The sequence below is a fragment of the Girardinichthys multiradiatus genome, chromosome 7 (assembly GCF_021462225.1).
Source record: "Girardinichthys multiradiatus isolate DD_20200921_A chromosome 7, DD_fGirMul_XY1, whole genome shotgun sequence".
In the NCBI taxonomy this organism is placed as follows: domain Eukaryota; kingdom Metazoa; phylum Chordata; class Actinopteri; order Cyprinodontiformes; family Goodeidae; genus Girardinichthys; species Girardinichthys multiradiatus.
In genome coordinates, this window is record NC_061800.1 from 49,449,453 (window position 1) to 49,476,300 (window position 26,848).

The 26,848-nt window shown below is 41.6% G+C and overlaps 3 protein-coding genes and 2 non-coding genes across 31 annotated transcripts in view; 4 read left to right on the forward strand and 1 right to left on the reverse strand.

Moving 5' to 3' along the window:
* Positions 1-3,166: 3,166 nt before the first annotated feature.
* On the reverse strand, positions 3,167-13,516 carry si:dkey-219c10.4 (high affinity cGMP-specific 3',5'-cyclic phosphodiesterase 9A). The gene is made up of 14 exons (XM_047371164.1): positions 13,046-13,516; positions 9,027-9,188; positions 8,895-8,946; positions 8,652-8,754; positions 8,043-8,185; positions 7,901-7,960; positions 6,242-6,419; positions 5,949-6,071; positions 5,445-5,537; positions 5,282-5,349; positions 5,099-5,201; positions 4,431-4,535; positions 3,757-3,903; positions 3,167-3,638 (listed from the first exon to the last, which is right to left on the reverse strand). Exons 1-14 carry the CDS (start codon positions 13,335-13,337, stop codon positions 3,462-3,464), a joined length of 1,806 nt encoding a protein of 601 aa, XP_047227120.1. The 5' UTR covers positions 13,338-13,516; the 3' UTR covers positions 3,167-3,461.
* A 291-nt stretch (positions 13,517-13,807) lies between these two features.
* nifk (nucleolar protein interacting with the FHA domain of MKI67) lies at positions 13,808-19,674 on the forward strand. Of its 4 annotated transcripts, none has more exons than XM_047371641.1 (7): positions 14,155-14,242; positions 14,365-14,500; positions 15,805-15,933; positions 16,992-17,100; positions 17,251-17,462; positions 17,876-17,938; positions 18,175-19,674. In XM_047371641.1, exons 2-7 carry the CDS (start codon positions 14,480-14,482, stop codon positions 18,334-18,336), a joined length of 696 nt encoding a protein of 231 aa, XP_047227597.1. In that variant the 5' UTR covers positions 14,155-14,242; positions 14,365-14,479; the 3' UTR covers positions 18,337-19,674. The 4 variants fall into 4 exon arrangements, with proteins under 4 accessions (XP_047227595.1, XP_047227597.1, XP_047227596.1 ...); XM_047371643.1 differs by having other exon boundaries at positions 14,214-14,242; positions 14,369-14,500; XM_047371639.1 differs by lacking the exons at positions 14,155-14,242; positions 14,365-14,500 and adding an exon at positions 13,808-14,139.
* Positions 16,011-16,142, forward strand: LOC124872008. The gene has a single exon (XR_007039181.1). It is a non-coding gene; the product is annotated as a small nucleolar RNA ACA64 (small nucleolar RNA).
* On the forward strand, positions 17,966-18,096 carry LOC124872005. Its single transcript, XR_007039178.1, has one exon. It is a non-coding gene; the product is annotated as a small nucleolar RNA ACA64 (small nucleolar RNA).
* A 2,218-nt stretch (positions 19,675-21,892) lies between the features above and the next one.
* Positions 21,893-26,848, forward strand: part of clasp1a (cytoplasmic linker associated protein 1a) — a 98,250-nt gene continuing 93,294 nt past the window's right edge. For all 24 annotated transcript variants that reach the window (XM_047371313.1, XM_047371317.1, XM_047371321.1 and 21 more), the window contains exon 1: positions 21,893-22,031. The gene's annotated coding sequence lies outside the window, so the exon portion shown is untranslated. The remainder of the gene's footprint in view (positions 22,032-26,848) is intronic.

Genomic DNA, 26,848 nt, shown 5'->3' on the forward strand with positions numbered 1-26,848 from the left:
ACCGGCCATGTTGTTTTACTCCATCCACAGCAGCAGCAGCAGCATCTCTAGATCCTTTGGTCCTTCTGTTTTCTGTTCCTGTCTGTAGTTTGTTTGGGTGTCCAGTTAGCTGGTGCTATCTGGACATGTCAAGTGGGTCATCTGTTAGATTTTCCCTGGGTTTTATTTATCTCCATTCAGCTCCTGTGTGTTAATTAGTCTCCTGTCCTCAACTGTTCTGCCTTCCTCTTCCTCAGCTGTTCTACAGTCTCACCTGCTTGCCACACCTGTCTCCTCTCTGCTGGTCATAACTCATTGATGGTTTCTTCCACTGGACTCTCCTGTCATGTGCTCCATTTTTCTGCCTGTTTCTCAGCTGGATGTTCTGACCTCCTTGTTCTATATCATCTATATGTTTTTCAGTGTTGTCATTTAAGAGATTTTCTGCCAGTTTAATCTGCACCTGGGTCCTTCATCAACCAAACATGACAACCCTAGAAACAGCCTTCAGTACAAACAACCTGCTTTTTCTTTAGAAAATAATACATTTTATTGTAGTTTTGAGCTGAAATATTCATTCCTTTTGGTTTAGGAACAAAAATATTATGAGACAACAGAGAACAGTTATGACAGCTTCATCATCATCACTGCTCTGCTCTACAGAAACTTAAAGCAGGTTTCTAATTTTGGAGCTTGTTGTTACAGGTGATAAAGACAGAAGAAGCTCCAGAGCAACATCTGAGGCTGCTGCTTTAACAAATCCTGCAGTCAGATTGCATTAAGATACAGAACCAGTTTATTTATTTCAGGGATCTCCTGCGAGGCCTATAACATGATGACCCCACTGGTATGTCATCATATTTGGGTTTAACTAGATGGAAACCTTTCTTCTTTAAATTTCAAACTTGACTACATAATTTATAATAATCCCAGAGAACAGATTTCTGGTGTCTTAATGCCCTCTACTGTCCAGTAGCCCGTCCGACATCTAGGATCTGTGTGTAAAATCATTTTGTGATGGTTATTAAACCATTTTAAGTGAAGGTATAAGAGTAAAAAAACATCTTCCAAATGAAATAAAGAAATGTTTTTTCAAGAAAAACATCAGAAATGTTCAAAGAAAATTAAATAAATCAATAAACACAATTCTAGTTTTATACATCAGAGTGTGATAGAACAATCTAACCACAAGTTTACAAAGACAGAAAATACATCCTAAACTGTTGTTATTCATTAAACAAAGACCGAGCCAAAATCCAAAAGCTGTGTTAAACAGAAACAAGCAACAAAACTAAGTACACCCTTACTGGATTTAAGGGTGAAGCCAGGAGCTGCTGATCATCAGTGTTAGCATCTCTATAAAAGCAGAGTTAGCTGCTCTGGTGCATATAAGAAGCTCAGAGAAATGACCAAAACCCAAAGAGCTCCATCTCAGACTCTACAGGCCACATTTAGCAGGTCAAAGGTCATGACACCGACCCAGAATGGCTGTTTGGAAGGGTTAAAGAAAGAGCATCTTCTCTCTAAAAACAAGATGGTAGCAGGACTTAGGCTAGCAAAGCTGCATCTGGATGAAGGACAAGATCCTCTGGTGGAGATGAGACCAAAGTGGAGATGTTTGACCCCAATGGACAGAACCATGATGGAGGAAACCAGACACAGCAGATCAGCACAATAATACGGGCTTTCTCAGCAGTTGAGGGTGAACCTTCCTCTTATCAATGCTTCAGATTGGTGCAGAAGAAGCCTTTGTTTAGATGCCATCAGTAACATACTAACACTGCTTATAAAAGATGTGATTCTGATGGGTTCTGAGCTGTTTATGATGATATTGATCAATTGATGAGTCCACATAAAACTCAGAGGGCTAAACAGGTTGTTAGTTTGATATAACACTGAGCATAGACCCCCTATATACAATTTATTTAACACAATCGGACCAGCAGTTTCAGTTCTATTCAGTTTATTTATATAACGCTGATTTACTACAAATGTCATCAAACACTGTCCAAAAAAACTAAGTCAGTTCAATCCAATCATGCAGACTGATTCAGGTTAACCAGTTCTACTTTGATTCTAGTTGTCAAATAATGCAGTCGACTTCAGATGATTATTAAATTGGCTCAAATGTTTCCCATCTAAGGAAACCCAGCAGAGTTCATTGAGTCGTTGACTTTGCAGCAATCCCTACTGAAGCATGCATGTGGTGACAGTGGAGAGGAAACCTCCCCTTGAACAGGAAGAAACCTCCAGCAGAACCAGAACCAGGTTCAATGTGAGCAGCCATCTGCACGGATTGCTCAGGATAACATAAACTACTCAAGCTTTATCAAATTGATATCTGTAGAACATTTTGGGGAAAACCTGGTCTGATCCGGAGAGACGGCATCCATCCCACTTTGGATGGAGCTGCTCTTCTTTCTAGGAATCTGGATGAATTTATTAGTTCTCCAGAACTCTGACAACCCAGAGTTCAGACCAGGAAGCAGGGTCGTAGTTTAACACTCCTCTCTGCAGCTTCTGTACTGTTACCACCCATTACCCTATTAAGACAGTGTCTCGCCCAAAATTGTATAGATTAAAAAATAATATAAAAGGAGGAAATCAGGAAAATCTAATGAAAATAAACACAACTCAGACTAAAAAGAAAAATACAACAATTAAATTTGGTTTACTGAACATAAGATCTCTTTCTTCCCAGACTTGAAGAGTCAATCACTTAACCTGGATGGCATTAAATTGACCTCCGATAATAAAGTAAAAAACCTTGGTGTTAACTTTGACTAGGACATGTTATTTAAATCCCATATTAAACAGATTTCTAGGATTTCCTTCTTTCATCTCCGGAACATTGCCAAAATTAGAGCAAAAACTAGTCCATGCATTTGTTACTTCAAGGCTGGACTATTGTAATTCTTTACTATCAGGATGTCCACAAAATGCAGTTAAAAGCATTCAGCTGATTCAAAATGCTGCAGCAAGAGTTCTGATAAAAATTAAAAAGAGAGATCATATTTCTCCTATTTTAGCTTCCCTTCATTGGCTCCCTGTTAAATCCAGAATATAATTTAAAATTCTCCTCCTCACATATAAAGCCCTTAATGATCTAGCTCCATCATACATCAGAGATCTGATTGGTCCATATGTTCCTAACAGAGCACTTTGTTCTCAGACTGCAGGTTTACTGGTGGTTCCTAGAGTCTCTAGAAGTAGAATGGGAGGCAGATCCTTTAGTTATCAGGCTCCTCTCCTGTGGAACCAGCTCCCAGTTTTAGTCCGTGAGGCAGACACCCTGTCTACTTTTAAGGCTAGGATTAAATGCCAACTCTTGTTAAACGTTCTTCCTTAAAATAATCATACAGTGTTTATGTTTAGTTGAACAAAGAAACAAAATAAAAATCTAGATGTTTTTACAAAATTTAAAACAACTTCACCTAAGGTCTTCTAACAGGTTGTATAAAGTCTGTGGTGTTCAGGTGTCATCAGCCAACTGTGGGTGACTGTGTCTCTGGTTTTGAGGCTTCTGGTTGAAGATCAGCTGCCTCCTTGTTCTTGGCTCCACTCTCACTCTGAGACCAGTTCTGTTTCTCTTTGTCCAGAGCTTTCTCCATCTCAGTGTAATAGTCGAGGGCTTTTCGCACTGGGTCGATAATGTGTTGCTGTGGGACAGATGCAAATTGGTTTATGTTTCAATCTGAATTTATCCTGGGATCTAGATCTCCTACAATCTTCAGTTTATGGAGAATTATCTTTCAACAAATGTTTGAATTTTATTACCTCCAGGCAGGGGAAGAGGTTGGCGAGCTCAATGAAAAGTGGCAGAAGGACGAATCTGATGAAGCCGATTTGAGATGAAGGTTTAGTTACTTTGTCTCTGTCCATGAAGGGACTGACTGGAAGACCCTCCAACTTCTCCATGTCACTCTTAGGACAAAAATACTTCAGTTACAGTTCAGTTTACCTCATCGTCCAGCAGTCATGTTTCTGGATTAAAGAAGAAGCACATATAAACAGAACATATCCCAGGCTAAAGCCCTGTGGGATACCAGCAGACTTATTCATATAAACTCATTATTTATTCTGCGTTACCTAAGATTATTTTCTTTTAACTTTATTAAATTAGTTACGTTTATCGTACGTTAGCTTCATTCGGCTAATCATTGGGTTTCCTGGCTTAACTACTTCAGCCTCTCTATCCTCAGGTTACTCTAGCTTAGCTAAACCCAGTTTATCCTAATGAAGCCTACCTGACTGTTTCATCTTTGCTCCAGGAAGCCTGGAGAACTAAGGCAGCAGCAAGTCTGGCTGCTAGGAGATTTACATTTAAAACCAAGTGAGATGTGACTGACTTTTGTTTTGCACATTAATGCCAGTCATTGTTACCTGAAGCTAATCTGGTCTTCGGCTGAAGAAAAACAGGATGAAATGTTCTGCGGACCATCTGTTGGTACCTGGTTGAAGAATTCCTGTAACAGACAGTCTAACCAGGGCTCGGCCACCTCCATGGGCCGGGCTTCGTTGGAAATGTCGCTCACTTTGATCAGGACCATCATGAGCTGCAGAATAAAAGCAAACATTTGAAGTTATTTTGAAAGTTGTTCCTATATTTTCAGATGTTTAAATGTTTTCTGTTAGTATGAAACACTTAAGATTCATTTGGGATAAAAACATCACTGCAAACAGTACAGAAACCTTATAATGCAGTTAGTTAGCCTCCCAGCTTTTATCCAGTTAAACTAAGTCATGCACAAACAAACCATTTTTATCTAGAAATAATTGTTGTAAATATTTGTTTGTGAAATAAATGCTTCTGCTCTGGTTTCAGCTGTGAGTCGGTGTGCAGAGACTTCAGATCTCATTTTTCAAAAACCAAAATACATTTTCATCCATATTGCATAAAGTTTTAAACTACATTCATGTTTCCTTGTTTCTCTTGGTGGATGAAAAATCAACATATTTAATGAAGGGTTTTCTGTCTCCTAGAACTGCTGAGTCAGAAACTTTCCACAGAAGGATAACATTTCTCTTGGACAATCCATCCAGCTTTTAGATCATAACCATCCAGGACTTTTTTCTTGTCTCATTGTTCCCGCTGTGTCCTGTACAGATGTTGTCTCACCAGGTCTTTGTGCTCCTTGTTGGTGAAGTCAAAACCAGACAGGATGGACTTGAACTTGTTAAGAATCTCGTTGTGCCTCGTCATGTCGGTGGCCAGAATGCATCTGCAATTAAAACAGAATCTAAAGCAGACGCTGCAATGGACACGTAAATATTAATGAGCTCCTAGAGGAGATGATCTCACTTGATTATTCCCTCCCTTATCCGTTTGTACTGATCCGAGGACAGGTTCCTGAAGATGTTGCTCTCTCTCTATGAAACAAAGAATTATCCGGTTATTGACAACTGACTCCAAGTAATTAAATCAAGAATATTTCCATGTTTTCTCAGAGAAAAGCTGTTCTCACCGTCTCCAGAATCTCAAAAGCTACAGCACAGTGGTGGTTTTCCAGTGGAGAGATGTCGTTATATCGCAGAGCGAGTTCAGTTTGGGCATTTATCTGAAAACGCTCAAAAAAGTCCAAAATTATACAGAAAGCAAAATGTTCAGCTGAAATCTGCAGCTTTCGCATTAGTGCAACTCACTAATTACTAAATACAGAAGAAAATATGTAAAGAAAATATAAATGAACGTTGTTAACAAGTAAAACGCCTCTTAAGTTCATAAACTCTGTAGATTTACTGCTGATGGTGAGGAGGACTCTGCATTGATAACATCAAGCATCATCAAAACAACAGGTTCTGCAGATGAGCTGAGATAATTAGGTCCTTTCTGGAGAATTTAGTGTAACAGAAACTCCAGAACCTTCGGTGATGGAGTTTAGTGTGAGATATTTCTGCTGATCAAGAAGGTATGACCTTCACAGCACAGAGTCTTCCTCTAATGCTGAAAGGGTTGGAGAGGGATCCACCTGATATGCATTGTTGTATCCAGTGTGGTCGAGGTCGTGGCATACGGCAGACGTCAGCATGATCAGTAGGTCGATGTTCTCCATTTTACTCTTCAGGTCAGTCAGCCAGATCAAACCGTACATCTGATCAGAGAGAACAGGAAAATCTGAAAAACTGTAAACCTGAAGCACCAGATCTTTCTAAGACAGACCAGAATCTAAACCACCTCCATGGAAACCGTTTGAGCTCTACAACAGTCCACTGACTCCAGAATCCCTTGTATTTTCCTTATCGTCATCACACAGGTTCTCACCATCTGGGTGACGCAGAAGCAGTGTTTGAAGTTGTGAAACGGGATGTTGTTGTAATGTCGGTACGCCTCGAACAGGAACTGTTGCAGAACTTCAGGCTCGATGTTGAAGGTGGCAATAAAATCTAAATCTGTGTACATGACCTGCAGGAGAACCATGATCTCTGCGTCCTCCCACTGCCTGAAGAGACACAAACAAGAACATACATGATGCTACAAACCCAAGAGGTCCAAAACATCAATCCAGACTTGAGTCAGTGTGAGTTAAAACAAGTGCACCACCTACAGATGTGAAAAAGAACGTCCCAACCAAAGCATGAAACCTTGAATTACTGTAGATCAACTTTTAGCCAACTTCATGTTGTCAGACAGGTAGTATTTAGCTGATTTCCTGGATGTAAGTCAGGCAGTGATCATGCCTGTGAGTGGCTGGTGAAACTGAACCAACACATGTGGTCAGTCACAGCTAAGTCTTTCTCTAGATTGAAACTGTCTTTGATATTTATTCAAGTTTTCTTTAATATTACATTTTGTTTCATGATCAGAAACACGCAAGTTTGAAGAAAAAGCAAAAATATAAATCTGTCAGGAAGTAAATACTTTTCACAGCTCAGCTGATCATCTGTCTTCTACAGACAGACAGACAGACAGACAGACAGACAGACAGACAGACAGACAGACAGACAGACAGACAGACAGACAGACAGACAGACAGACAGACAGACAGACAGACAGACAGACAGACAGACAGACAGACAGACAGACAGATAGATAGATAGATAGATAGATAGATAGATAGATAGATAGATAGATAGATAGATAGATAGATAGATAGATAGATAGATAGATAGATAGATAGATAGATAGATAGATAGATAGATAGATAGATAGATAGATAGATAGATAGATAGATAGATAGATAGATAGATAGATAGATAGATAGATAGATAGATAGCTCACACTGAGCCTGGTTCTGGTTCTGCTGGAGGTTTCTTCCTGTTAAAAGGGAGTTTTTCCTCTCCACTGTTGCTACATGCATGCTCAGTATGAGGGATTGCTGCAAAGTCAACACCAGTGACTGTCCACTGTCTCTACATGCTCATCCAGGAGGAGTGAATGCTGCAAGTCACTGACTGGATGGATGATGGATGATGGATGGATGGATGGATGATGGATGGATGATGGATGGATGGATGGATGATGGATGGATGGATAAGATCAACATCATGTTAGTTTTGGTCCTTTAATAATAATTTGATGAAAGCAGTGAACTGGCTCCTTCTACGATACTGAAATCACATCTTTCCAGAGTCTCAGAGGAATCTGGGTTCTTCTTCACTGACGTTAACCTCCAAAGCTTCAGGTCTTTTTCTGAACAATAACCTGATGTGTTTCCACTGCCGTCTACCTGTGAATGCAGGCTTCACTTCAAACCTGCATGTTGATGAATCCTTTTATGAAGACCTTCTTTTGTTATGCAGGTCCCTCTGAAGGCCTATTCATATTGAGATAAACATGTAGATCAGAAGAAAAGGATCTGCTTATCATTAGCTGCCACAGAAAACAGCTGCACTGTTTTGTTAGCGATCACAAAGACACCCAGCATCATCATCATGAGGATTCATTCCACATTTAACAGTGTAACACTGATCCAAAGCTCACCAGTTATCAAAGGTCGGGGTCTTCAGGTACTGCCTCAATTCCTCCGAGACCTCCAGAGAGCTGCCGGTGAGAAACAGCTGAGGGGAGGACAATAGAGGCCAGAATCTGCTTTCTGACTGTCACTTTTTCATGCAGACCTCACCTCGTCTGCAAGAACTTCTCCCGAACGTGTTCACACTCCTCCCTGGTCTTATGTAAGGTTCTCTTGTGGTAGAATGGGGACAGCTTGTTAGGTCCTTCTGAAAGGTTTTTGAAGAAGCCCAGCCAGCTTAGATGCTCAACATTCTGAAACATATTGTTGGTTGCAAAAAGATTATTTCTTTTTTAGGGATAATACCACAAATGTAACACATTGCAAGACTAGAAAAAACAAAAAATATGTGGTTATTGTTCCAATAAAAATAGTTTAACAGAAAAATACTCTTTGTAAGTGCAACTCATGGCCATTTGTTTCCGCTAGATGTTCTTTGTTTTTCAGAACATTGTCCTCCTCCTACAACACAGACATGCTGGAACATACCCTGAACCCAACAGAACACCTGGGATCCATGAGAACAAGCAACCCTTGGAAACAGGACCCAACCTAAGTCTTTAAAAGCAGAACTCAAACCAGCCCAAACACTGAACAGTCAGGACAGATCAAAAAACTAGCAGATTCAAAGGTTAGAAACCTGACACACCAGATTCATGCCGGGTTGAACTGGATGAGGTTTTTCTTCCAGTACAGAAAATTGTACAGTTGTGGTCATACCTCCAACTTCTCCCGGAAAGAATCCACCTGCTTCTTCATCTCATACACGACTACAGGCGTCTCTCCGGCCTCAAAGAGGATTTTCTTCTCCAGGCCCTGCAGTCTGGAGCAGGGCACCACATTAGCTGTTGATTTATACTAATGTTGTCTCTAGCTGACATCCAGTTAGACCCACAATCCCAGATAATTTAAAATGTGTAAAACTACAGCGTTCCATACTGGAAGATCATGTGGGTCCTATACCTTTTTTCCATGGATGAGAGATTGAATCCGAGTGCACCAGTGAGCTCTGCGCCTGAAACGATGAGAAAGACTGTCAAGAGTTTTTACTGCACTGTGAGCAGTGAGAGTCTCTTGGTGCTAACTTAGAGATACCTAACGGCTCACTGTTGTAGTCAGCAGCTACCACCTCCAGCTTGTAGCAGGAGGTGGGACTGTTGGGTTCCAGGCTTGGGGAGATGTTGATGATGTTCCCTTTGGGGTTATACAGTTTCAGAATGTCATGGGGTCCGGCCTCTGCTGCAGAGCGGAACAGATCTGAAAAAGCAGCTGAGATCAGATGACATTTATTCTTTGGTTCTGATGTTCTCCTCAGTTTTTTCCTCTGAGCAACGTTCTGGGAAAAGATGTAAGTAAGGCTTTGCATCCAGGGTAAAATCTGATAGGGAGGTGAAAGGTCAAAAGCAACTTATTCAGTGTTATTTTTATTTACCTACCTACGGTATGTAGGTGAAAACAGAATATATGCAGGTGCTTTTCCTTATGGAGGACCGATCCTGACAAAATTAAAAATAAAAGCAGAAATATATATATATTGTTTTTCCTTTTCCTTACACATGCCTTTGTTCTTTTGACATTTCCTCGTTTCTCTTTTTCCTTTACTGTATGCATTTCTGCTTCATTATGCAAATGAGGAGGGCTGCCTTCTTCTCTCCAGCTCCTCTCCTATTGGTCAATATACAGGAAGGAGGAGGATCCATGTGCAGGCCGAGGGTGTGTCCCAATTCAGGGGCTGGATCCTTCCAAGTCCGTACTTGTGGGCTGATTACGTCACAGCGCTGCGCGTAATGTCTGTCAGATGCTGCCGACAAATGTGTCCTTCTTTTGCCCGATTTGAAGAATGCGTTGTGAGTATCCTTCGCGGTCCATCTTTTCCCATGATTCATTGCAGGTCGAAGCGGTTTGATCAAACAGGGGAAGCCATGGCGGACCATAGTGGCAAAAGCTGTGAGTAAACTGTGAAAAATTATACTTTCTGTGACACAAATGAACTTTTACAATGTTTTTAGTGCGGGAATATAACTATGTAGATTTGAAAAATCTGCTTGATTTATCAAGACATCGCTTAATTTCAAACGTGCTCCGACGTGTTCGGAGTTTTCCGCTCCCACCGTAGTAACTGCTGGCTTACTTCACCAGCCCTACCGGCGGTGGAGCGAGCTAGACCCGGTAGAGATCTGACCGGACTATTGGTACTGAGCTCCTGCTGCCAGTCATCACAGTGAACGTTAAACACAAGTGATTTCTAACAGTTTATGTTAGTATTATTTTAATGTATTGTGTCATTTGTTCATGTAAGTTGATTTAACATTACAGGTGATATTAAGGTTAACCTGAATAAATGGACAATTTTATGTAATCTTACTGTATCGCTGGTAAGAGTGTGATTGAGAATAAATAAAAACAATATTAAAATTTATTACAACAGCTTAAAACTTTAAGAAACTATCTGAACAAAACATATTCATTTATTTCTTATATAGCACCTTATTTCAGTACCATTCTTTCTAAGATGGAAAACAGTCTGTCCATTCTCTGTACCTTCATGTCCTCCCTGATCATCTCCATCATCTCTGTCCCTCTTTCTTTTCTGACCCCTTCCTGCTGGTTCACTGTCTTCCTTCTCCATCTGGTTGTCCACCGCTCCGCTTGGCCCTGGAGTGTCCTCAGGGATGGAGGTCATCAGGACAGGAGGTGTTGTAGAAGACCTCTGACCCAACATCTCATCCATAAGGACAAACCAGGTCCAAGTAGCAGCAGTGGGCTTTTCACTGACTCCCTCTCCTGACCCTGGATACTTACAATCCTAAAGTTAGATGGAATAAAAGAAGAGTTGACTAAACAGAGAAACCAACAAGACTTTTAGAAATATTTTTTTATTTGTGTGACATGAGAACTTCTGAACAAACTTTATATTTCTTTTTAATATTGTCCCACTTTTTTTTGGCCTGCAAAGGGCTGACCTTCACCTGTTGGACCATCTTCTCCAGAATTGTCCTAAACAAGCAAAAAGAAAGAGGGAAAACCAAAAGAAGTATGTTAATCAATGGATGGATATTTATGAAAGTTAGAAAGATAGAAGTTATTGAAACTGGACAGAAACTGACTGTAAAGAATGTTGTTATTGTACCTCCAAGCCACGATGGCTGAGTTTTTAGCTCCAGTAAAAAGGTGGTGGTTCTCATCCCTGAGCTTCATAAACTGACCCGTCTGCTCCTTTGTCCCTAAACAATAAAAACAACAAAAAAAAAACATCTTGCTTAATATCAGTGTAAAAAAAGTCTTTTTTTAAATTTTACATTTGTCTTAATTTACAGAACATATTAAAATATTTCTATGCAACTGCCTAAAAGAAGCTTTTTCAAACTTTTCACTTCTTTACTGAGATTCACTTACATTTGAAAGTATATTTCTCTTCAGCTGTACCTGGAATCACGAATTATAATGCTAGCTGAATTATAAATATACTTTTAAAAACACATATAGCATATTTCTTCATCAAAAATGAATATTTAAAAGCATATTTATTCTCAATCACACTCTTACCAGCGATACAGTAAGATTACATAAAATTGTCCATTTATTCAGGTTAACCTTAATATCACCTGTAATGTTAAATCAACTTACATGAACAAATGACACAATACATTAAAATAATACTAACATAAACTGTTAGAAATCACTTGTGTTTAACGTTCACTGTGATGACTGGCAGCAGGAGCTCAGTACCAATAGTCCGGTCAGATCTCTACCGGGTCTAGCTCGCTCCACCGCCGGTAGGGCTGGTGAAGTAAGCCGGCAGTTACTACGGTGGGAGCGGAAAACTCCGAACACGTTGGAGCACGTTTGAAATTAAGCGATGTCTTGATAAATCAAGCAGATTTTTCACATCTACATAGTTATATTCCCGCACTAAAAACATTGTAAAAGTTCATTTGTGTCACAGAAAGTATAATTTTTCACAGTTTACTCACAGCTTTTGCCACTATGGTCCGCCATGGCTTCCCCTGTTTGACCAAACCACTTCGACCCGCAATGAATCATGGGAAAAGATGGACCGCGAAGGATACTCACAACGCATTCTTCAAATCGGGCAAAAGAAGGACACATTTGTCGGCAGCATCTGACAGACATTATGCGCAGCGCTGTGACGTAATCAGCCCACAAGTACGGACTTGGAAGGATCCAGCCCCTGAATTGGGACACACCCTCGGCCTGCACATGGATCCTCCTCCTTCCTGTATATTGACCAATAGGAGAGGAGCTGGAGAGAAGAAGGCAGCCCCCCTCATTTGGATAATGAAGCAGAAATGCATACAGTAAAGGAAAAAGAGAAACGAGGAAATGTCAAAAGAACAAAGGCATGTGTAAGGAAAAGGAAAAATAAAATATATATATTTCTGCTTTTATTTTTAATTTTGTCAGGATCGGTCCTCCATATTTCCTCACACTTACTAACATTTGAAAATTTCACAAAGGAAATTCCAGATGCATATTTTTAGGAATGAACCTTATAGAAGCATTTTTTAAATAGAAAGTGAAGTAAGCGTCTGATTACCAGATTTTGAAGGTACAAGATTTATTGTGAGTAAAAATTCTTTATTTAATAGACAATTTTGAAACTTATTGATGTTGGAAAGTTCTTTTTCTTGTGTTTATATTATACATTCTGCTTTTAAAGTAATATGTTGTGTTTCTGTAATGCAATAAAATATATAAAATGCCTCCTTTATGTATCTGGAACAATAATCAAAGAAGCACAACTAAAGGGCTCGGACTGATGAAACAAGGAGGAAGCTTCCAGCAGCAGCTGGACCAGAACTGCATCCTCCTCAGACTGCCTCTGTTTGCTCTTTATCATTATTTCGATGATCTTAAACCAGGCTTTTAGCAGGTTGATTGTATTTGCGTTTGATAAATGAAGCTGCCAATTTTTAAGTCGGTTACGGTTTAGTCTGTTCCAACTATTTTAGGTACAGTTTTAATGTTTTTAAATAACTAAATCAAGCAGAACAAAAGAAAAATTGCAGCATCATAAAAAGATAAAAAGTATTTATTAACTTCCAGCACTTTAATTGCAATTCTGTGTAAACTACAGCAATGTAGTGACTTACCTTTGAGGTCCTGAGCTGGACAGTCTCCTGGGAACTCGGCCCGCTCAGGGATCCCGTTCACAGTGAAGTAAATAATTTTTGATGCCATGTCGATGAGTTGATATGATGCAGTAGCTGTGTGAGCGTCTGATCTACTTCTAATGATTGCTTCCCTCATTATTCCACAGAGAAACACTCCATCTCTTTTGTTTTTATCCTCTCCCCCTCCCCCTCCTCTCCTCCATTCCTCACAGCAACTAAAAAATGAAAGAGTTAAATACCTGTTTTTATTGTTACATGTTCTGTTGTCCATTTATTGTTTATTTCTACATATTTTATTGGTTATCTTCAGGTATATCCTTAACCTTATTTGTATTATTTGTATTTATTTTGATTTAAAATGCAAAACCAGTGACCTAAATTTGCAAATAATTCGACATGCAGGTGATGTAATGAATTATAAAGTATGTTCAGATCGTCAGTGAACATTGAAGGAACATACAGCCTCTTCACGCATGATCTATGAGAACCTCACACTCATCTTTAAGCGTGAAATTCATGTCATCTCCTCTCCGGTTTTTCACAAATTATTAATTTGAGAGGGAGGTGGGAGGGGCTCCTCTAGATGCGGATCTACGTCAGAAACACGTGATCACGCGCAGTGACGTTTTTGCGCCGTCAGCCCGCTGTAGATCAGAGCTTTCATATTTCTCATTTATTTATGGATAAAATTCCACAGGAGATGTTTTTAGAAACCTGTTTTAACATCAATGAGAGGACATTAGCATGATGTTTTAAAAATAAAGTTCACATATCGCAGCTGAAGGAGAGCAGTCACACTCCACGCCTGCGGAGGGCGCTGTGAGACACCTGCGACACAGACAGCGCTTCTTCTCGCTTCTCCTTGGTTGTCAGCACATGTTCAGGACCAGCGTGGGGAACGGACCTACGGAACCGACTTCACGTTTCTAATCGATGGGATTACGTTGCTGAAAATGACAGAAGCGGAGTGTGCCTCGAACCGACCCAAAGAGCTGCTGGCTTTAAACCCGGAACAGGAGACCGAGTTTAAGAAGAAGGTCCACGAGGTGAAGAAGAAGAACCGGAACAGAAAGGTAAGGAAAAAACGGCTTTAATTTTTTTCCGTTCCATATTTCTAGGAACTGGACTGTTAAACAGGCCGATGTTGGACTCACCGAGGAGGACTGGTTCTTCATGGTGGGTCAGAGTGAAGCTGCAGCTCTTAGTCCTGACGACCTCCGGATAAGTTCTCGCCACAAACCGAAGTCTTTATTTGTTCTTTGAAGCAAACCTGATTCTGATCCTCTGATGTTTTTAAGCCAGGTTCGAATCCCAGAGAACCTGAGCTTCCATCATGGGTCCAAAACATCTCGCGGGTCGGTTTCAAACTCAAAAGAAAACAGGAGCTGAATTTGAAGATAGAGCAGTTGGTCGATGTGGACAGGAAGCAAGACTGTAGGTTGGCAGCAAAGCCTCAGCACCATCCAACCATCATCCATCCAACCAACATCCAACCATCCAACCATCCATCCAACCAACATCCATCAAACCAACATCCATCAAACCAACATCCATCCATCCAACCATCATCCATCCAACCATCTATCCAACCAACATCCATCCAACCGTCCATCTATCCATCCATCCAACCAACATCCATCCAACCAACATCCATCCAACCAACATCCATCCAACCATCCATCCATCCATCCAACCAACATCCATCCATCCATCCAACCAACATCCATCCATCCAACCAACATCCATCCATCCAACCTCCATCCAACCAACATCCATCCAACCAACCTCCATCCAACCAACATCCATCCAACCATCCATCCATCCATCCAACCAACATCCATCCATCCATCCAACCAACATCCATCCATCCAACCAACATCCATCCATCCATCCAACCATATATTGTCTTCAGCTTATCAAAGATCATACTGGTACTGTGTCCAAGAGAAAAACTTGGACATTTTTCCTCCCAGTGACACTAGATCTCCTCCTGAGGGATCTCAAAGGTTTTGAGGCAACATGCGTAGAAGGTCCTTGAAGTGAGTTCTGGGTCAGTGATCTCCAATGTTTGATGGCCTGACTAGGAACCCACCCTGCTTTCAGGGAACAGCAGCTCTATTCCATGCGGCCCACAGTGGTGGATCTGCTCATCTCTACTCCAAGGCAGAACCCAGCCACCCTTACAGAAGCACTTATTTCAGCTGTTTGCATCCAAGATTTCATTCTTTAGCTGATGGTCCATATCTCATGGGAGCTGTCCACTTTTTTCTGGTTGGGAACCATGCCCTCATTCTGAGAGGATCGGACTCTGATCTTCAGTCGGCCTGGAACCATTTCAGTTCACACTGAAGCACATGGCCTGAAGATTCCAATAGAACCACATCTTCTGTGGAAGCAAAGATGAGAACCTTGAATTCTCCAAACCAAACACATCCCTCTCCTCAGCTACATCCTGAGATCCTGCTATGAAACCAAGGGCCAGGAGCCTCCCTGGAGGAGAAGGCTGCAGAGGGAACATCTCCCTCACACTGCTAGGCGTGTTTCATATACATCTGTGAGGAAAATAGGCATCTGGAAGACTAGGTTAGGGTTGAGGAGTGGGGTTTCTACAAAATGATGACTCCTGGGCTGGCTGTAGGCTGATTTTAGCTCAGATCTCTGTGAGCAGCTTAGATGTTTTAAGTGGCTCATAAATGCTCTGTAACAGCACCGTGTCCTCCTGTTTGTTTCTTCTCCAGGGGAACCGTCTGACTCCAGGTGTGGTGTATGTCGGCCATCTTCCTCTCGGGCTGTTTGAGCCGCAGCTCCGGTCCTACTTCGAACAGTTTGGGAAAGTCCTGCGACTCCGACTCTCCAGAAGCAAGAAGGTAACAAAGCAAAAGGGGACATCTCTGTGGGACAGCCCTGTGGAGATGCTCTGTGATGCTCCTTTCTTTTTATGGGCTCAGACTGAAAATGACCTCAGGTTCTAACAGTGTTCTGAGGTCAGAAAACTGGGCCAACAGAACTCTGGTACATTAAGCTTATCACCTGCTCTGTCTGCCAGCAGCCTGATAAAACCCATGTACCAACAATCCTGCCTCAGGTTATCTTCTATTAAAGTGGTCTCTCTGAGGTCCTCTTCAAGGTTTCTTTGGGCTTTTCTTTTTAGCTAGTAGCTACAAACTGAGCACATCTCAGTGAATGTTCTTCAAATAATGGAACTGGACTGTGGAGAACAGAAGAAGAAATGTTAGACCTGAAAACGTTGTGTAAGGTCATGTCTTAAAGAAAAGGGAGAAAAGGTTTCAGCAGAGACACGAAGAACCATGAAGAACAATCAAGAACAGAGTTAAACAAGGATGGAGCAACGGCGTTCTCTCTTCTTCTGACTGTTTAAGAAATGTGTAGAAGAAAAGCTGAGAGCAACCTATGTGGGTCCAACAATGAAGCATCCTGATTCTATCCACGTGTGGGGTTGCTTCTTCTCTATTGAGTGTGGGCTTCCTTCCAAATCTGCTCAAGATCTCTGCCATGAAGAACGAGTTGGATCCAAAGGTCCTCCAAGAAAAACCTCTTCCAACAATCCAGGCTGAAGGATCTGTGGATGATAAAGCGTCGGGTCCCAAAGCTAGAGTGATAACAAAGTGGCTCAAAGATCAGAACACTGAAATGTTGGACCTGTGGTCTAGAGGCTCCCCAGGTCCTAACCCCACTGAGAACCGGAGGTCGGACTTGAATGGGTCTGACCACATCAGTCAGGATTTGGTCCAGAAGGTGATTTCCAGGAGGTCCATGAGAATTAGACAAGTTTCATTTATCTGAGGATAAATGTCATGTTTGTACCATCAAGTCTTCTTGTTCTCCTGGTAACCATAGAAACATGCATGTTCCTGCAGAAGATGATCCATGTGTGATTTCCATCTTATTTCCCACTCTGCTGCAGACCGGTGGAAGCAAAGGTTATGCTTTTGTAGAGTTTGAGTGTGATGAAGTCGCAAAGATCGTTGCAGAGACCATGAACAATTATCTGATGGGAGAGAGACTCATCAAATGTGAGTATTATTCAGCCTGAACCTACATCACGCCTAAAACACGCCTGTTTGTGTGTTCGGTGGAGAAGGAGCATTCCAACGCAGCTCCTGTTAGGATCCAGATTCATGTCTGGGTTTCCTGACTGATATCGTTGTCGTCCTGTTCTCCAGGTCAGGTCATTCCCCCAGAGAAGGTCCATGAGAAGCTGTTCGTCGGCTCCCTGAGGAGGTTTAAAAGGCCGTCCAATCCCGCTGTAGCTCGCTACAACAGGAAGCGTTCAGCAGAGGAGGTCTCCAAGATGACCGAGCGGCTCCTGAGCAAGGAGTCCAAGCTCCGCAAGAAGCTTGCAGAACAGGGAGTCGACTACGACTTCCCAGGATTTGTAAGTGATCCAAGGTTACAGCTCAGCCTGGAAAAGTCTGGAATTTGATTTGGTCATTTTCCAGGTCTGGATTAGTGTGGCTGTGAGAGAATCTGAGTTTGGAGAATATTTCTTGGAGTAACACTGACTTATGATTTATGTTTAAATAAAGTTCTTCAGAAACCCTGCAGATCATTGGATCAGGGTTTTAAACTGAGACAGTGGTTCGTTTACTGGTTCTGAAGGCAGCTTCAGAGATGGATCATAAAACCCAACTGGGCCAACGATTCTTATAAGATTGATGGAAAAATGTGGAAACTTGAGTCTGGAAAGGAATTTCTAAATGGAGAAGCTATAGGAACCTTACAGTTTAGAACAGTTCTGGCAGAATGTACTGATTTATTTCTAACGGGTTCTTTCCTGTTTTGTTCCAGGCGGCTCAGGTGCCTCGGAAGAAGATGTCCACAGATGCCATGAACGTGTCTTCATGCAGTGACGTAAGATGTTCTCATTGTTCCTCTGGCTCAGACTGAAAATGACCCGATGCGTGTCAGTGGTGTTGGGTCAAATAACCGGGCCTACAGTAAACATGGGCTCGTAAAGCTTATTGCGCGTCAGACTGTGACGCCGTGATGAAACCCACGGTCCAACATGAACTCTGCTGTGAAAGCCGAGTAGAAAGCTCTCAGCGACCCGTGTCAGCATTAATCATTGTTCTGTTCCACCTCCTCAGGACACCACGCCCGTCTGTACGCCGTCCTTCCTGGAGAAGAGGAAGTCCACGGTGGTCATTGATGACGAAGAGGACAGCGAGATCATCATCAAGATGCCAACTGTGGAAGAGGATGAAGAAGACTATTCAGAGAGCTCTGAAGAGGACACAGAGACCCAGTAAATGTCTTCAGTGTTTAAAGTGAATTTGGACTTTTAACGTTCCTCTTGTGTCGGAGCGTCCAGCCTGAACCGCTTCCACAGAATAAACTGGTTTACCTTCTGCTGCTGAATGTTTTAGGCCCAACTCTAACAGAACCGGTCTGATCAGCAACAGTAGTGTCCTAAAGATGCAGCAGCACCGCCTTTGCTTTTAAACACATCTACCCAACTCTGGTCAACTTTCTGCTTTTATTATAATTAAAAATTGGTTTATATCCGTAATCTGAGTGAATTTGAACAAACATTCCCTGGAACCCGACAGGAAAGGGGGAGGTACTGTTGCTGCCCCAGAAGAACAGGTCTGATGGGGACAGTTTGTCCATTTGTAGACCAGTGATGGAGCGAGCGCCAAAGAGCAGAAGTGGTGCCATCAGGCAGCTGCTGGAGCATCCAACAGTGAAGACCAACACATTAGACAGAATTACAGGCATTTACATCGTCGTGGGATGAACACTACATGGTTCAACCATGAGGCCTGTGGGACATCTGTCCACCCCACATGTTGACCAGTTGATCTCATGCAAGCTTACAAGTGGCCCTCATCAAGTTCTGATGAACCCTACAAGGCCTTCACTCGCCGCTCTGTCAGGTGCTCCAGGAACTGCCTGTAATCTGCTTATCTGGTTCTCCCGACACTTCTGCCCTCTGGTGGCTATTCTAGAGGTGGCGGCTCCACGTAACCCAAATCACCGATCTGTGTGTGGAACAAATGATGGATCGTTCATGTGGTGCTGAACTGGGACTTGAATTAGAAAATGAGGCTGAAGTGAACCTTAAATTGTTAAAAAACCTTCTGGAACTGGACCATCAGAGAAACTTTGTGCTCAGAAATGTCCTGACCTTTTGTATAAACTCAGATGGGATGTTTTAAACTCTGCACGCTCAAGTTAGCTGTGATGAAGCAATGTGAAGAGATGATCAGCTGTGAAATGTCAGTTTCCTCATTTAATACAGGTTTCATGTGGGCAGATGAACATGTTTTTAAAAACTGCAGAAATGTGAAGTGATGGTCCAAAATATCACACTGCTGGGTACGGAGAACCTTTGGCTGGTTGTCATGGCAGCCTCAACTGGATGAAGCTGTTTTAAAACGGTCCAGTTAAGGATTGAAGCAGTTTGACCAAACATCTCTCCACAGGTACAGTTCATACATCAAAACATGTTTATCTGCTTCCAGCCAGTGTGTCCCACAGCTGTAGTTTAATGTGTAACCATGCCAGAGCGCACTGAAGCTGGTTTAAATCATATGTCATCAATTTTTTGTTTCAACCAGGAAATAAAGACGCTCTTTAACCCGTCAGAACATCCTCATTAAATGCTGCAGATACATAAAATTGAACAGGTGTGGCTACAACAATGATGGCAATGTCACTCTGGAGTTAGTTGCTCATCAAAAAACTGGGATTTGCTCATTTTGGTGCTAGCTACTATTAGCACTACAAGCACATAATGTATTTCTCTCCATTTCAACTAAATGGACTGAACTTATATAGCGCCTTTCTGCTCAAAGCGCTTTACACTAGAGCCACATTCACCCAATCGCTCTCACTAACACTCACACATTCATACACCAATACACAGATCGGTAGGCAACTTGAGGTTAAGTGCCTTGCCCAGGGGCACATTGACATATGGTAGGAGGAAGTTGAAATCAAACCCACAACCTTCTGATTGCAAGACGACTACTCTTCCTACTGAGCCACAGTCACCTAGAGGTTGTATAACACTTAAATTGATACAAACTACATGTTTCTAATAAATGCTGTATTTTTTATGTATGGCAGCCATATTGGGTTGTGAACTCGATTCCTTTTCAGACTCCATGTTTCCCAGTGGGAATTCATGTCTGATTAGGAAAATATGCAAGCTCCAAATATCATATTTTTGTCTCTTTGTCTGTGATTAACAGTGGTGCTGTGGGCTCTTCTCCAACCTGCTGTTACAGGTGGGAGTCATTTTCTGATTCTGTTCCTTACGGTACCGAGTGGGTTCTACGTTTCTAATATAGCTAACAGTAAGAGGTACCAAGACATGGGATATTCAGTCAGTAAAATACAGAGGATGGACAATGAAACTGAAACACCTGTCATTTTAGTGTGGGAGGTTTCATGGCTAAATTGGACCAGCCTGGTAGCCAGTCTTCATTGATTGCACATTGCACCAGTAAGAGCAGAGTGTGAAGGTTCAATTAGCAGGGTAAGAGCACAGTTTTACTCAAAATATTGAAATGCACACAACATTATGGGTGACATACCAGAGTTCAAAAGAGGACAAATTGTTGGTGCACGTCTTGCTGGCGCATCTGTGACTAAGACAGCAAGTCTTTGTGATGTATCAAGAGCCACGGTATCCAGGGTAATGTCAGCATACCACCAAGAAGGACGAACCACATCCAACAGGATTAACTGTGGACGCAAGAGGAAGCTGTCTGAAAGGGATGTTCTGGTGCTAACCTGGATTGTATCCAAAAAACATAAAACCACGGCTGCCCAAATCACGGCAGAATTAAATGTGCACCTCAACTCTCCTGTTTCCACCAGAACTGTCCGTCAGGAGCTCCACAGGGTCAATATACACGGCCGGGCTGCTATAGCCAAACCTTTGGTCACTCATGCCAATGCCAAACATCGGTTTCAATGGTGCAAGGAGTGCAAATCTTGGGCTGTGGACAAGGTGAAACATGTATTGTTCTCTGATGAGTCCACCTTTACTGTTTTCCCCACATCCAGGAGACTTACGGTGTGGAGAAGCCCCAAAGAAGCGTACCACCCAGACTGTTGCATGCCCAGAGTGAAGCATGGGGGTGGATCAGTGATGGTTTGGGCTGTCATATCATGGCATTCCCTTGGCCCAATACTTGTGCTAGATGGGCGCGTCACTGCCAAGGACTACCGAACCATTCTTGAGGACCATGTGCATCCAATGGTTCAAACATTGTATCCTGAAGGCGGTGTCGTGTATCAGGATGACAATGCACCAATACACACAGCAAGACTGGTGAAAGATTGGTTTGATGAACATGAAAGTGAAGTTGAACATCTCCCATGGCCTGCACAGTCACCATATCTAAATATTATTGAGCCACTTTGGGGTGTTTTGGAGGAGCGAGTCAGGAAACGTTTTCCTCCACCAGTATCACGTAGTGACCTGGCCACTATCCTGCAAGAAGAATGGCTTAAAATCCCTCTGACCACTGTGCAGGACTTGTAGATGTCATTCCCAAGACGAATTGATGCTGTATTGGCTGCAAAAGGAGGCCCTACACCATACTAATAAATTATTGAGGTCTAAAACCAGGTGTTTCACTTTCATTGTCCAACCCCTGTAGTTTCAGGTATTGTTTAGTTTGTTATATTGTTTTAAGTCCTTTACAAGCTGAGACCCACACATGCGCAGTCCCGCCCTGACCACTAGATGTCGCCAGAGATCGAGTTGCCGAGCAGCCGTTTCTCCATGCGACAGTTTTTCCAAGTGCCATCATCTCTGGATGGACTGCGCCTGCGCACAACAATCCCCATTCTTGTCCTTCAGGCAGCATTCCTGTTGGAGAGTGTTGACAGAAAGAAAGAGAAAATAGGAGCGATTTGGGGCCGCAGACCGAACCTTTTCACGCAGAAACGAAGAGCTGAATGTCCGGAGAGTCTGCAGCGGGATATGGTGAGTGTTAACACGGATGATGAAGGTGTTTCTTTCCGTTTTTCTCTTCCAGTTTTCTTCTTTTGTTGCTGCGAACTGACGTTTCATTCAAAGGGAGCTAGCTGTAGCTGTAATTCCTGCATATTCCGTGTGTTTGTCAACGGAGAGGCCGTTCCGCTGTATCAGAGGCTGAATAAAGACACGGAAGGTTTTCTACAGCCTCCCATAGCAGACAGAGGGGCCGCTTTAGTTTGCTGGGAGCGGAGTCTGGGAGGGAGCTGTCAGCTTGCTGCTAGCTGGAGCCGGGCTAACCCTGGACAAAGCAGAGGGAAGGGAAGGGAAGGGTCGCTGTGATTTACACCGGGACAGAAACCAGGATAAAGCTCCTCAGTAAAACCTCAGATACACAGCAACTCATGACACTGCATCATGATTCATTTCACAACAATGAGCCAAGATTTGTTCCTGAATTCTCAGGTAACAATCATCTTCTGCTGATCAGGTGCATTATCAGCTGCTCTGAAGCTTGCAGGTGTGTGTTAACACCATGCCAGGAAGGAAAGACATCAGGGTTGAACTCACACACAGAGGAAAGACCATATTTACACATGGATCAATGTGGCCTGCATCACCAGGTTTATGTTGATTTCTGTGATTTAATCCAAAAGGGATACTTAATAACACACACTACCAGTCGACACTTTCGATGTTCAACGACAGTCCACAGCTGCAGGTTGGGAGAACCTTGACTGGCCTGCTCAGAGTCCTGATCTCAACCTTCTTGAACACCTTTTTGGATGAATCAGAGTGGAGGCTGCAGTTCTGGTTTTCTCTAAGTATAAAGAAACTCCCAAACCTTGGAAGATGTTTACAGAATAGTTCAAGTTGCTACTGTTGGTAGCGGTGGTCCATCAACAAACTGGACTGTAGAGATTAAGACCAGGATGTCATCAAAGTTCATGTTGAGGTGGAAGTAGACACACAAACATTTTTTGTAATTGGTGTATTAAGATTAAGCAGTTTTGTCGGTTCTGGTCTCGACTGAGATGGCAGCATAAGAAACACGTTCCTTCTAAAAGATCTTAGAAAACCCTTCCAGCTGAGCATTGTAGAAAAGGCTGAAGTCGATGATGAACCACAACACAAAGATAGCCACACTAACATAAAGAATGGCACCGGAAGACCAAAAGGTAGTGAAACATGATACAATGATACAATGAGAGATGCAAGAGTTCAGACTGGAAAATAAGCAACACCTTGACCTCAATAGAGAAGATATTAATTAAGCAAACAAAAGAATTACAGAAGCAGAAGACGGCACCGGGGCATTGGAGGCTAAGCTAGAGAAGATGAAGCTACTTGCTAAAATGCCAGACACAAAACGAAGACAAACTAGTTGACGAAGCAAGAGCAAGGAGGAAGAATTTCAGGATCTTTAACATACCGGAGAATGAAGGACCAGGTAAATCGATGAACGAATAGGTGGAACGTTACTCAGAGAGAAATTGGACATTCCTGATTCCTTGAACTCCTGAACTCAACCTTGAGGGAGCGCACAGAACTCTAGCACTGAAACCTATGGGAGCAATAAAACCCAGATTGACTGTAGCCCCGTTCCTGTGGTACCGAACAAAGAAGGAAATGCTGAGAAAGGCGTGGGAAAAGAAAGAAATCTACGTGAACAACCAGAGGACATACTTCGACCATGATTATTCTACCACAATTCTCAACTGTCGTAAGGAATACAACCAAACAAAGCGGATTCTTAGGGAACAGAGGATCCGATTCCAGGCTTCGTATCTTCTTACAAGGACAAGACACACCTCTATCAAATGGCTCATAAGGCAACGAAAGACATGAAGGACTGAGGTATGGGTGATCCTACCACGACAAGACCTGTTAACCCTACAGGACACGGAGCCATGGTGCACCGCAGGCAGGAAATAGACTTTTTCTCAATTCCAATAATGTCTTTATTCATCTGTTTCCCTTTGATTTTGTAAATATTTGGAGGACTTATAAAAAGTTATGGATGCTCATTCTAGGCTGCCATGGTGGTCCCTTCTCTTTTTCACTTCTGAAAAGGACTTCCCTCCTGACCCCATTCTAGGTCAGGTAAGGCATTATCTAGCTACCTTCACATTGGAACCACAGTAGTCACAATGTAATGAAAACGTCTTATTACTTTATCCCAGTTCTTTAAGTTGGTCCAGAGAGTTTTGTTGTACTTCCGTTACACAAACAACTGCTGTCTGAAAGGTTAAAAGTGGCATCCTTTAATGTTAACGCATCTTAATTCCAATTAAACGTATAAAGATATTGACAAAAGTTAAGAGGGAAAACGTAGAATTATTAACCTACAAGAAACACATTTAAACCATTCAGAAAATCAAAAACTAACCAAATATGGATATACTAAACTATATTACTCAACCTACATAGGAAGACATAAAAGGTGTGACGATATTGATATCAGGTAAAGTGATCTTTGAAAGGACTTTTAAACTTAAAGATAAAGAAGGCTGATATAGATTAATTAAAGGAAATATAAAATGGAAATGTGGATACATTAATCAATGTATACACTCCACTGGGAAGTGTTGTCCCGTTCTTTACTATTAATATGGACCTACTGTATTTTAATTCTTAATGTTGATCATTATATCTACAGCTCAATAATGTCTAAGAGAATGGAAGAGTGTTATACCAAATCTTATAAATAATGATCAAACAGGATTTATTAGCAAAAGACAAAGTCAGGACAATATTAGGCATGCCCTAAACATATTGAGTTGTAGACATAAACATAAAGGAAGGCTATTATTATCAGTCTAGATGCTGAAAAGGCTTTTGACTCAGTTAATTGGATCTACCTGTTTAAAGTGCTAAAGAAATTTTAAATAGGTGATTTAATAGTAGATAATGTTAAGGCCCTTTGCAACAATACAACATCCAAAATAAGGATAAATGGCTACCTAACAGTCACTTACTTACATTAGCGAGAGGAGTAAGATGGGTGTGCCTGGTCTCCACTCCTTTTTTCATTGTACCTGGAACCAATAGCCCAACATACTAGACGAACAAAAACGATCCGAGGTATCATAATGAATGGAATGGAACACAAAATCAAATGCTATACAGATGACATCATCTTATTCTTATTAGAACCATAAAACTCGTTGCCAGAACTGATGTCAGGTTACAAATTAAAGGAAAAAGTACCCGTATTTGTTAAAAAATACAATTATCAAAGAAGAAATGTGGCTGGGGCCTCCCAAATCTCAAAAATGACTTAATCTCAGCTCAAGTTCAGATGCTGTTTTACAGGTAATGCTAGCAGACACAAAACCACTTGACTCAATAGATAAATTAGAAAATATGTGGGTAGAATTGACCCTAACAACTTGGAGAGAAGTGTTAAAACCAATAAACTGAGTAAAGAAATAAAAACACTAAGTTGGTTAGCATATGGTAAAAGCTTTTTACCAAATAATATTTAAGACCTGGATAACAAAAGGTATAAAAGTCATTTTTCAGATTGTAAAAGATAATCAAATGGAAAGCTTTGACACATTACAGAAAAGCTTTAATTTAGAAAAAGATTACTATAGATACCTACAAATAAGAAATTGAATATAATCAGGAAATCAAACATGACACAGACCAATATAATTCACTGATTGAACTACTAACAAAAGCTTACAGATCAAAACTTGCTGGAGGAATAATATCACAAATAAACAAGATTGTTACTAATTTTAATACCCATTCAACTAGATATATCAAGGGTCAGTTGGAAAATGAAGCAGGACTTGTTATAACTGATGAAGAATAGGAACAAAAATATATGCATCAACTTGGAGGTTAAAAAATCCTAAATCTGGAAGGAATTCTGTTGGAAAAGTATATCCCACCATTTTATTACCCCATGTGAAAATGCTTATTTATCACAAGGAAACAGGCTATGAGTCCAGGAACCACAACCTGCCTGAAATCCTAAGGATCTCATCCAGTCTGTGATTCAGCTCACGTAACATCTCAGTCTGAGTGAAGATCTCATCATACATGCCAGGCAGCCTCATAATGGTCAGAACAGCTGCTGACATTCTCTGAATTTCTCGATATTCCAGGTAACCGCTGACTCCAAAAAGCAGAAATCCTGATATCAAACATCCAATTATTTACACATCTTCCACATCCTCGACTGACACACAATCCTCCATCGTGTATCCAGAGAAAAATGGATCTCTTCAATCCAAATGTTCCACACTAGTGTTATCATGTTTTAAAGTCTGGCAAAAGTATTTACACCCATTGAGCTTTCCTAATTTGTCTTTCATGTGACAGACCGACACCACGTAGTAGATCATTGAAAATGATTCATGCTCCTCAACTTCTTCATATTCAGCCCTCTTCACTCTAACTAAATAAAAACTAGAGAAATCATTAACCAGAGTCCAGATGTGTGTAATCTAATCTGAGTCTAACTGCAGATGTTCTGTTTCTGATCTCAAAGGTTTCTTACGGAACATTAGAGAACAACCAGCATCATAAAGACCAAAGACCACAGCAGACAGATCAGGGAGAAAGTTCTGGTTCAGTTTAAAGCAGGGTTAGGTTCTACAACAGTATCCAAGGTTTGAACATCTCCCAGAGTTCTGTTCAACCCATCATCTGAACATGGAGAGAGGATGGACCACCTGCAGACCAACCAAGATGTGGACATCCACCTAGACTGACAGGCTGGACTAAGAAAGCATTAACCAAACTCTGGAGGAGCCACAGAGATCCACAGCTCAGGTGTGACAATCTGTGAACAGGACAACTATCAGTTATGC

What these genes read in the sequence shown, in the direction of transcription:
- si:dkey-219c10.4 (XM_047371164.1), bottom strand. Translation starts at nt 13,337, where the DNA reads ATGGACAACAGAACATGTAACAATAAAAACAGGTATTTAACTCTTTCA. An exon ending in GCTTCTGCGTCACCCAGATG is followed by an intron (nt 6,072 to 6,241) that starts GTGAGAACCTGT and finishes CTCTCTGATCAG; the next exon opens with ATGTACGGTTTGATCTGGCT. An exon ending in ACAAGGAGCACAAAGACCTG is followed by an intron (nt 4,536 to 5,098) that starts GTGAGACAACAT and finishes TTTATTCTGCAG; the next exon opens with CTCATGATGGTCCTGATCAA.
- nifk (XM_047371639.1), top strand. Translation starts at nt 14,020, where the DNA reads ATGACAGAAGCGGAGTGTGCCTCGAACCGACCCAAAGAGCTGCTGGCT. An exon ending in GACTCTCCAGAAGCAAGAAG is followed by an intron (nt 15,934 to 16,991) that starts GTAACAAAGCAA and finishes ACTCTGCTGCAG; the next exon opens with ACCGGTGGAAGCAAAGGTTA. An exon ending in ACTACGACTTCCCAGGATTT is followed by an intron (nt 17,463 to 17,875) that starts GTAAGTGATCCA and finishes GTTTTGTTCCAG; the next exon opens with GCGGCTCAGGTGCCTCGGAA.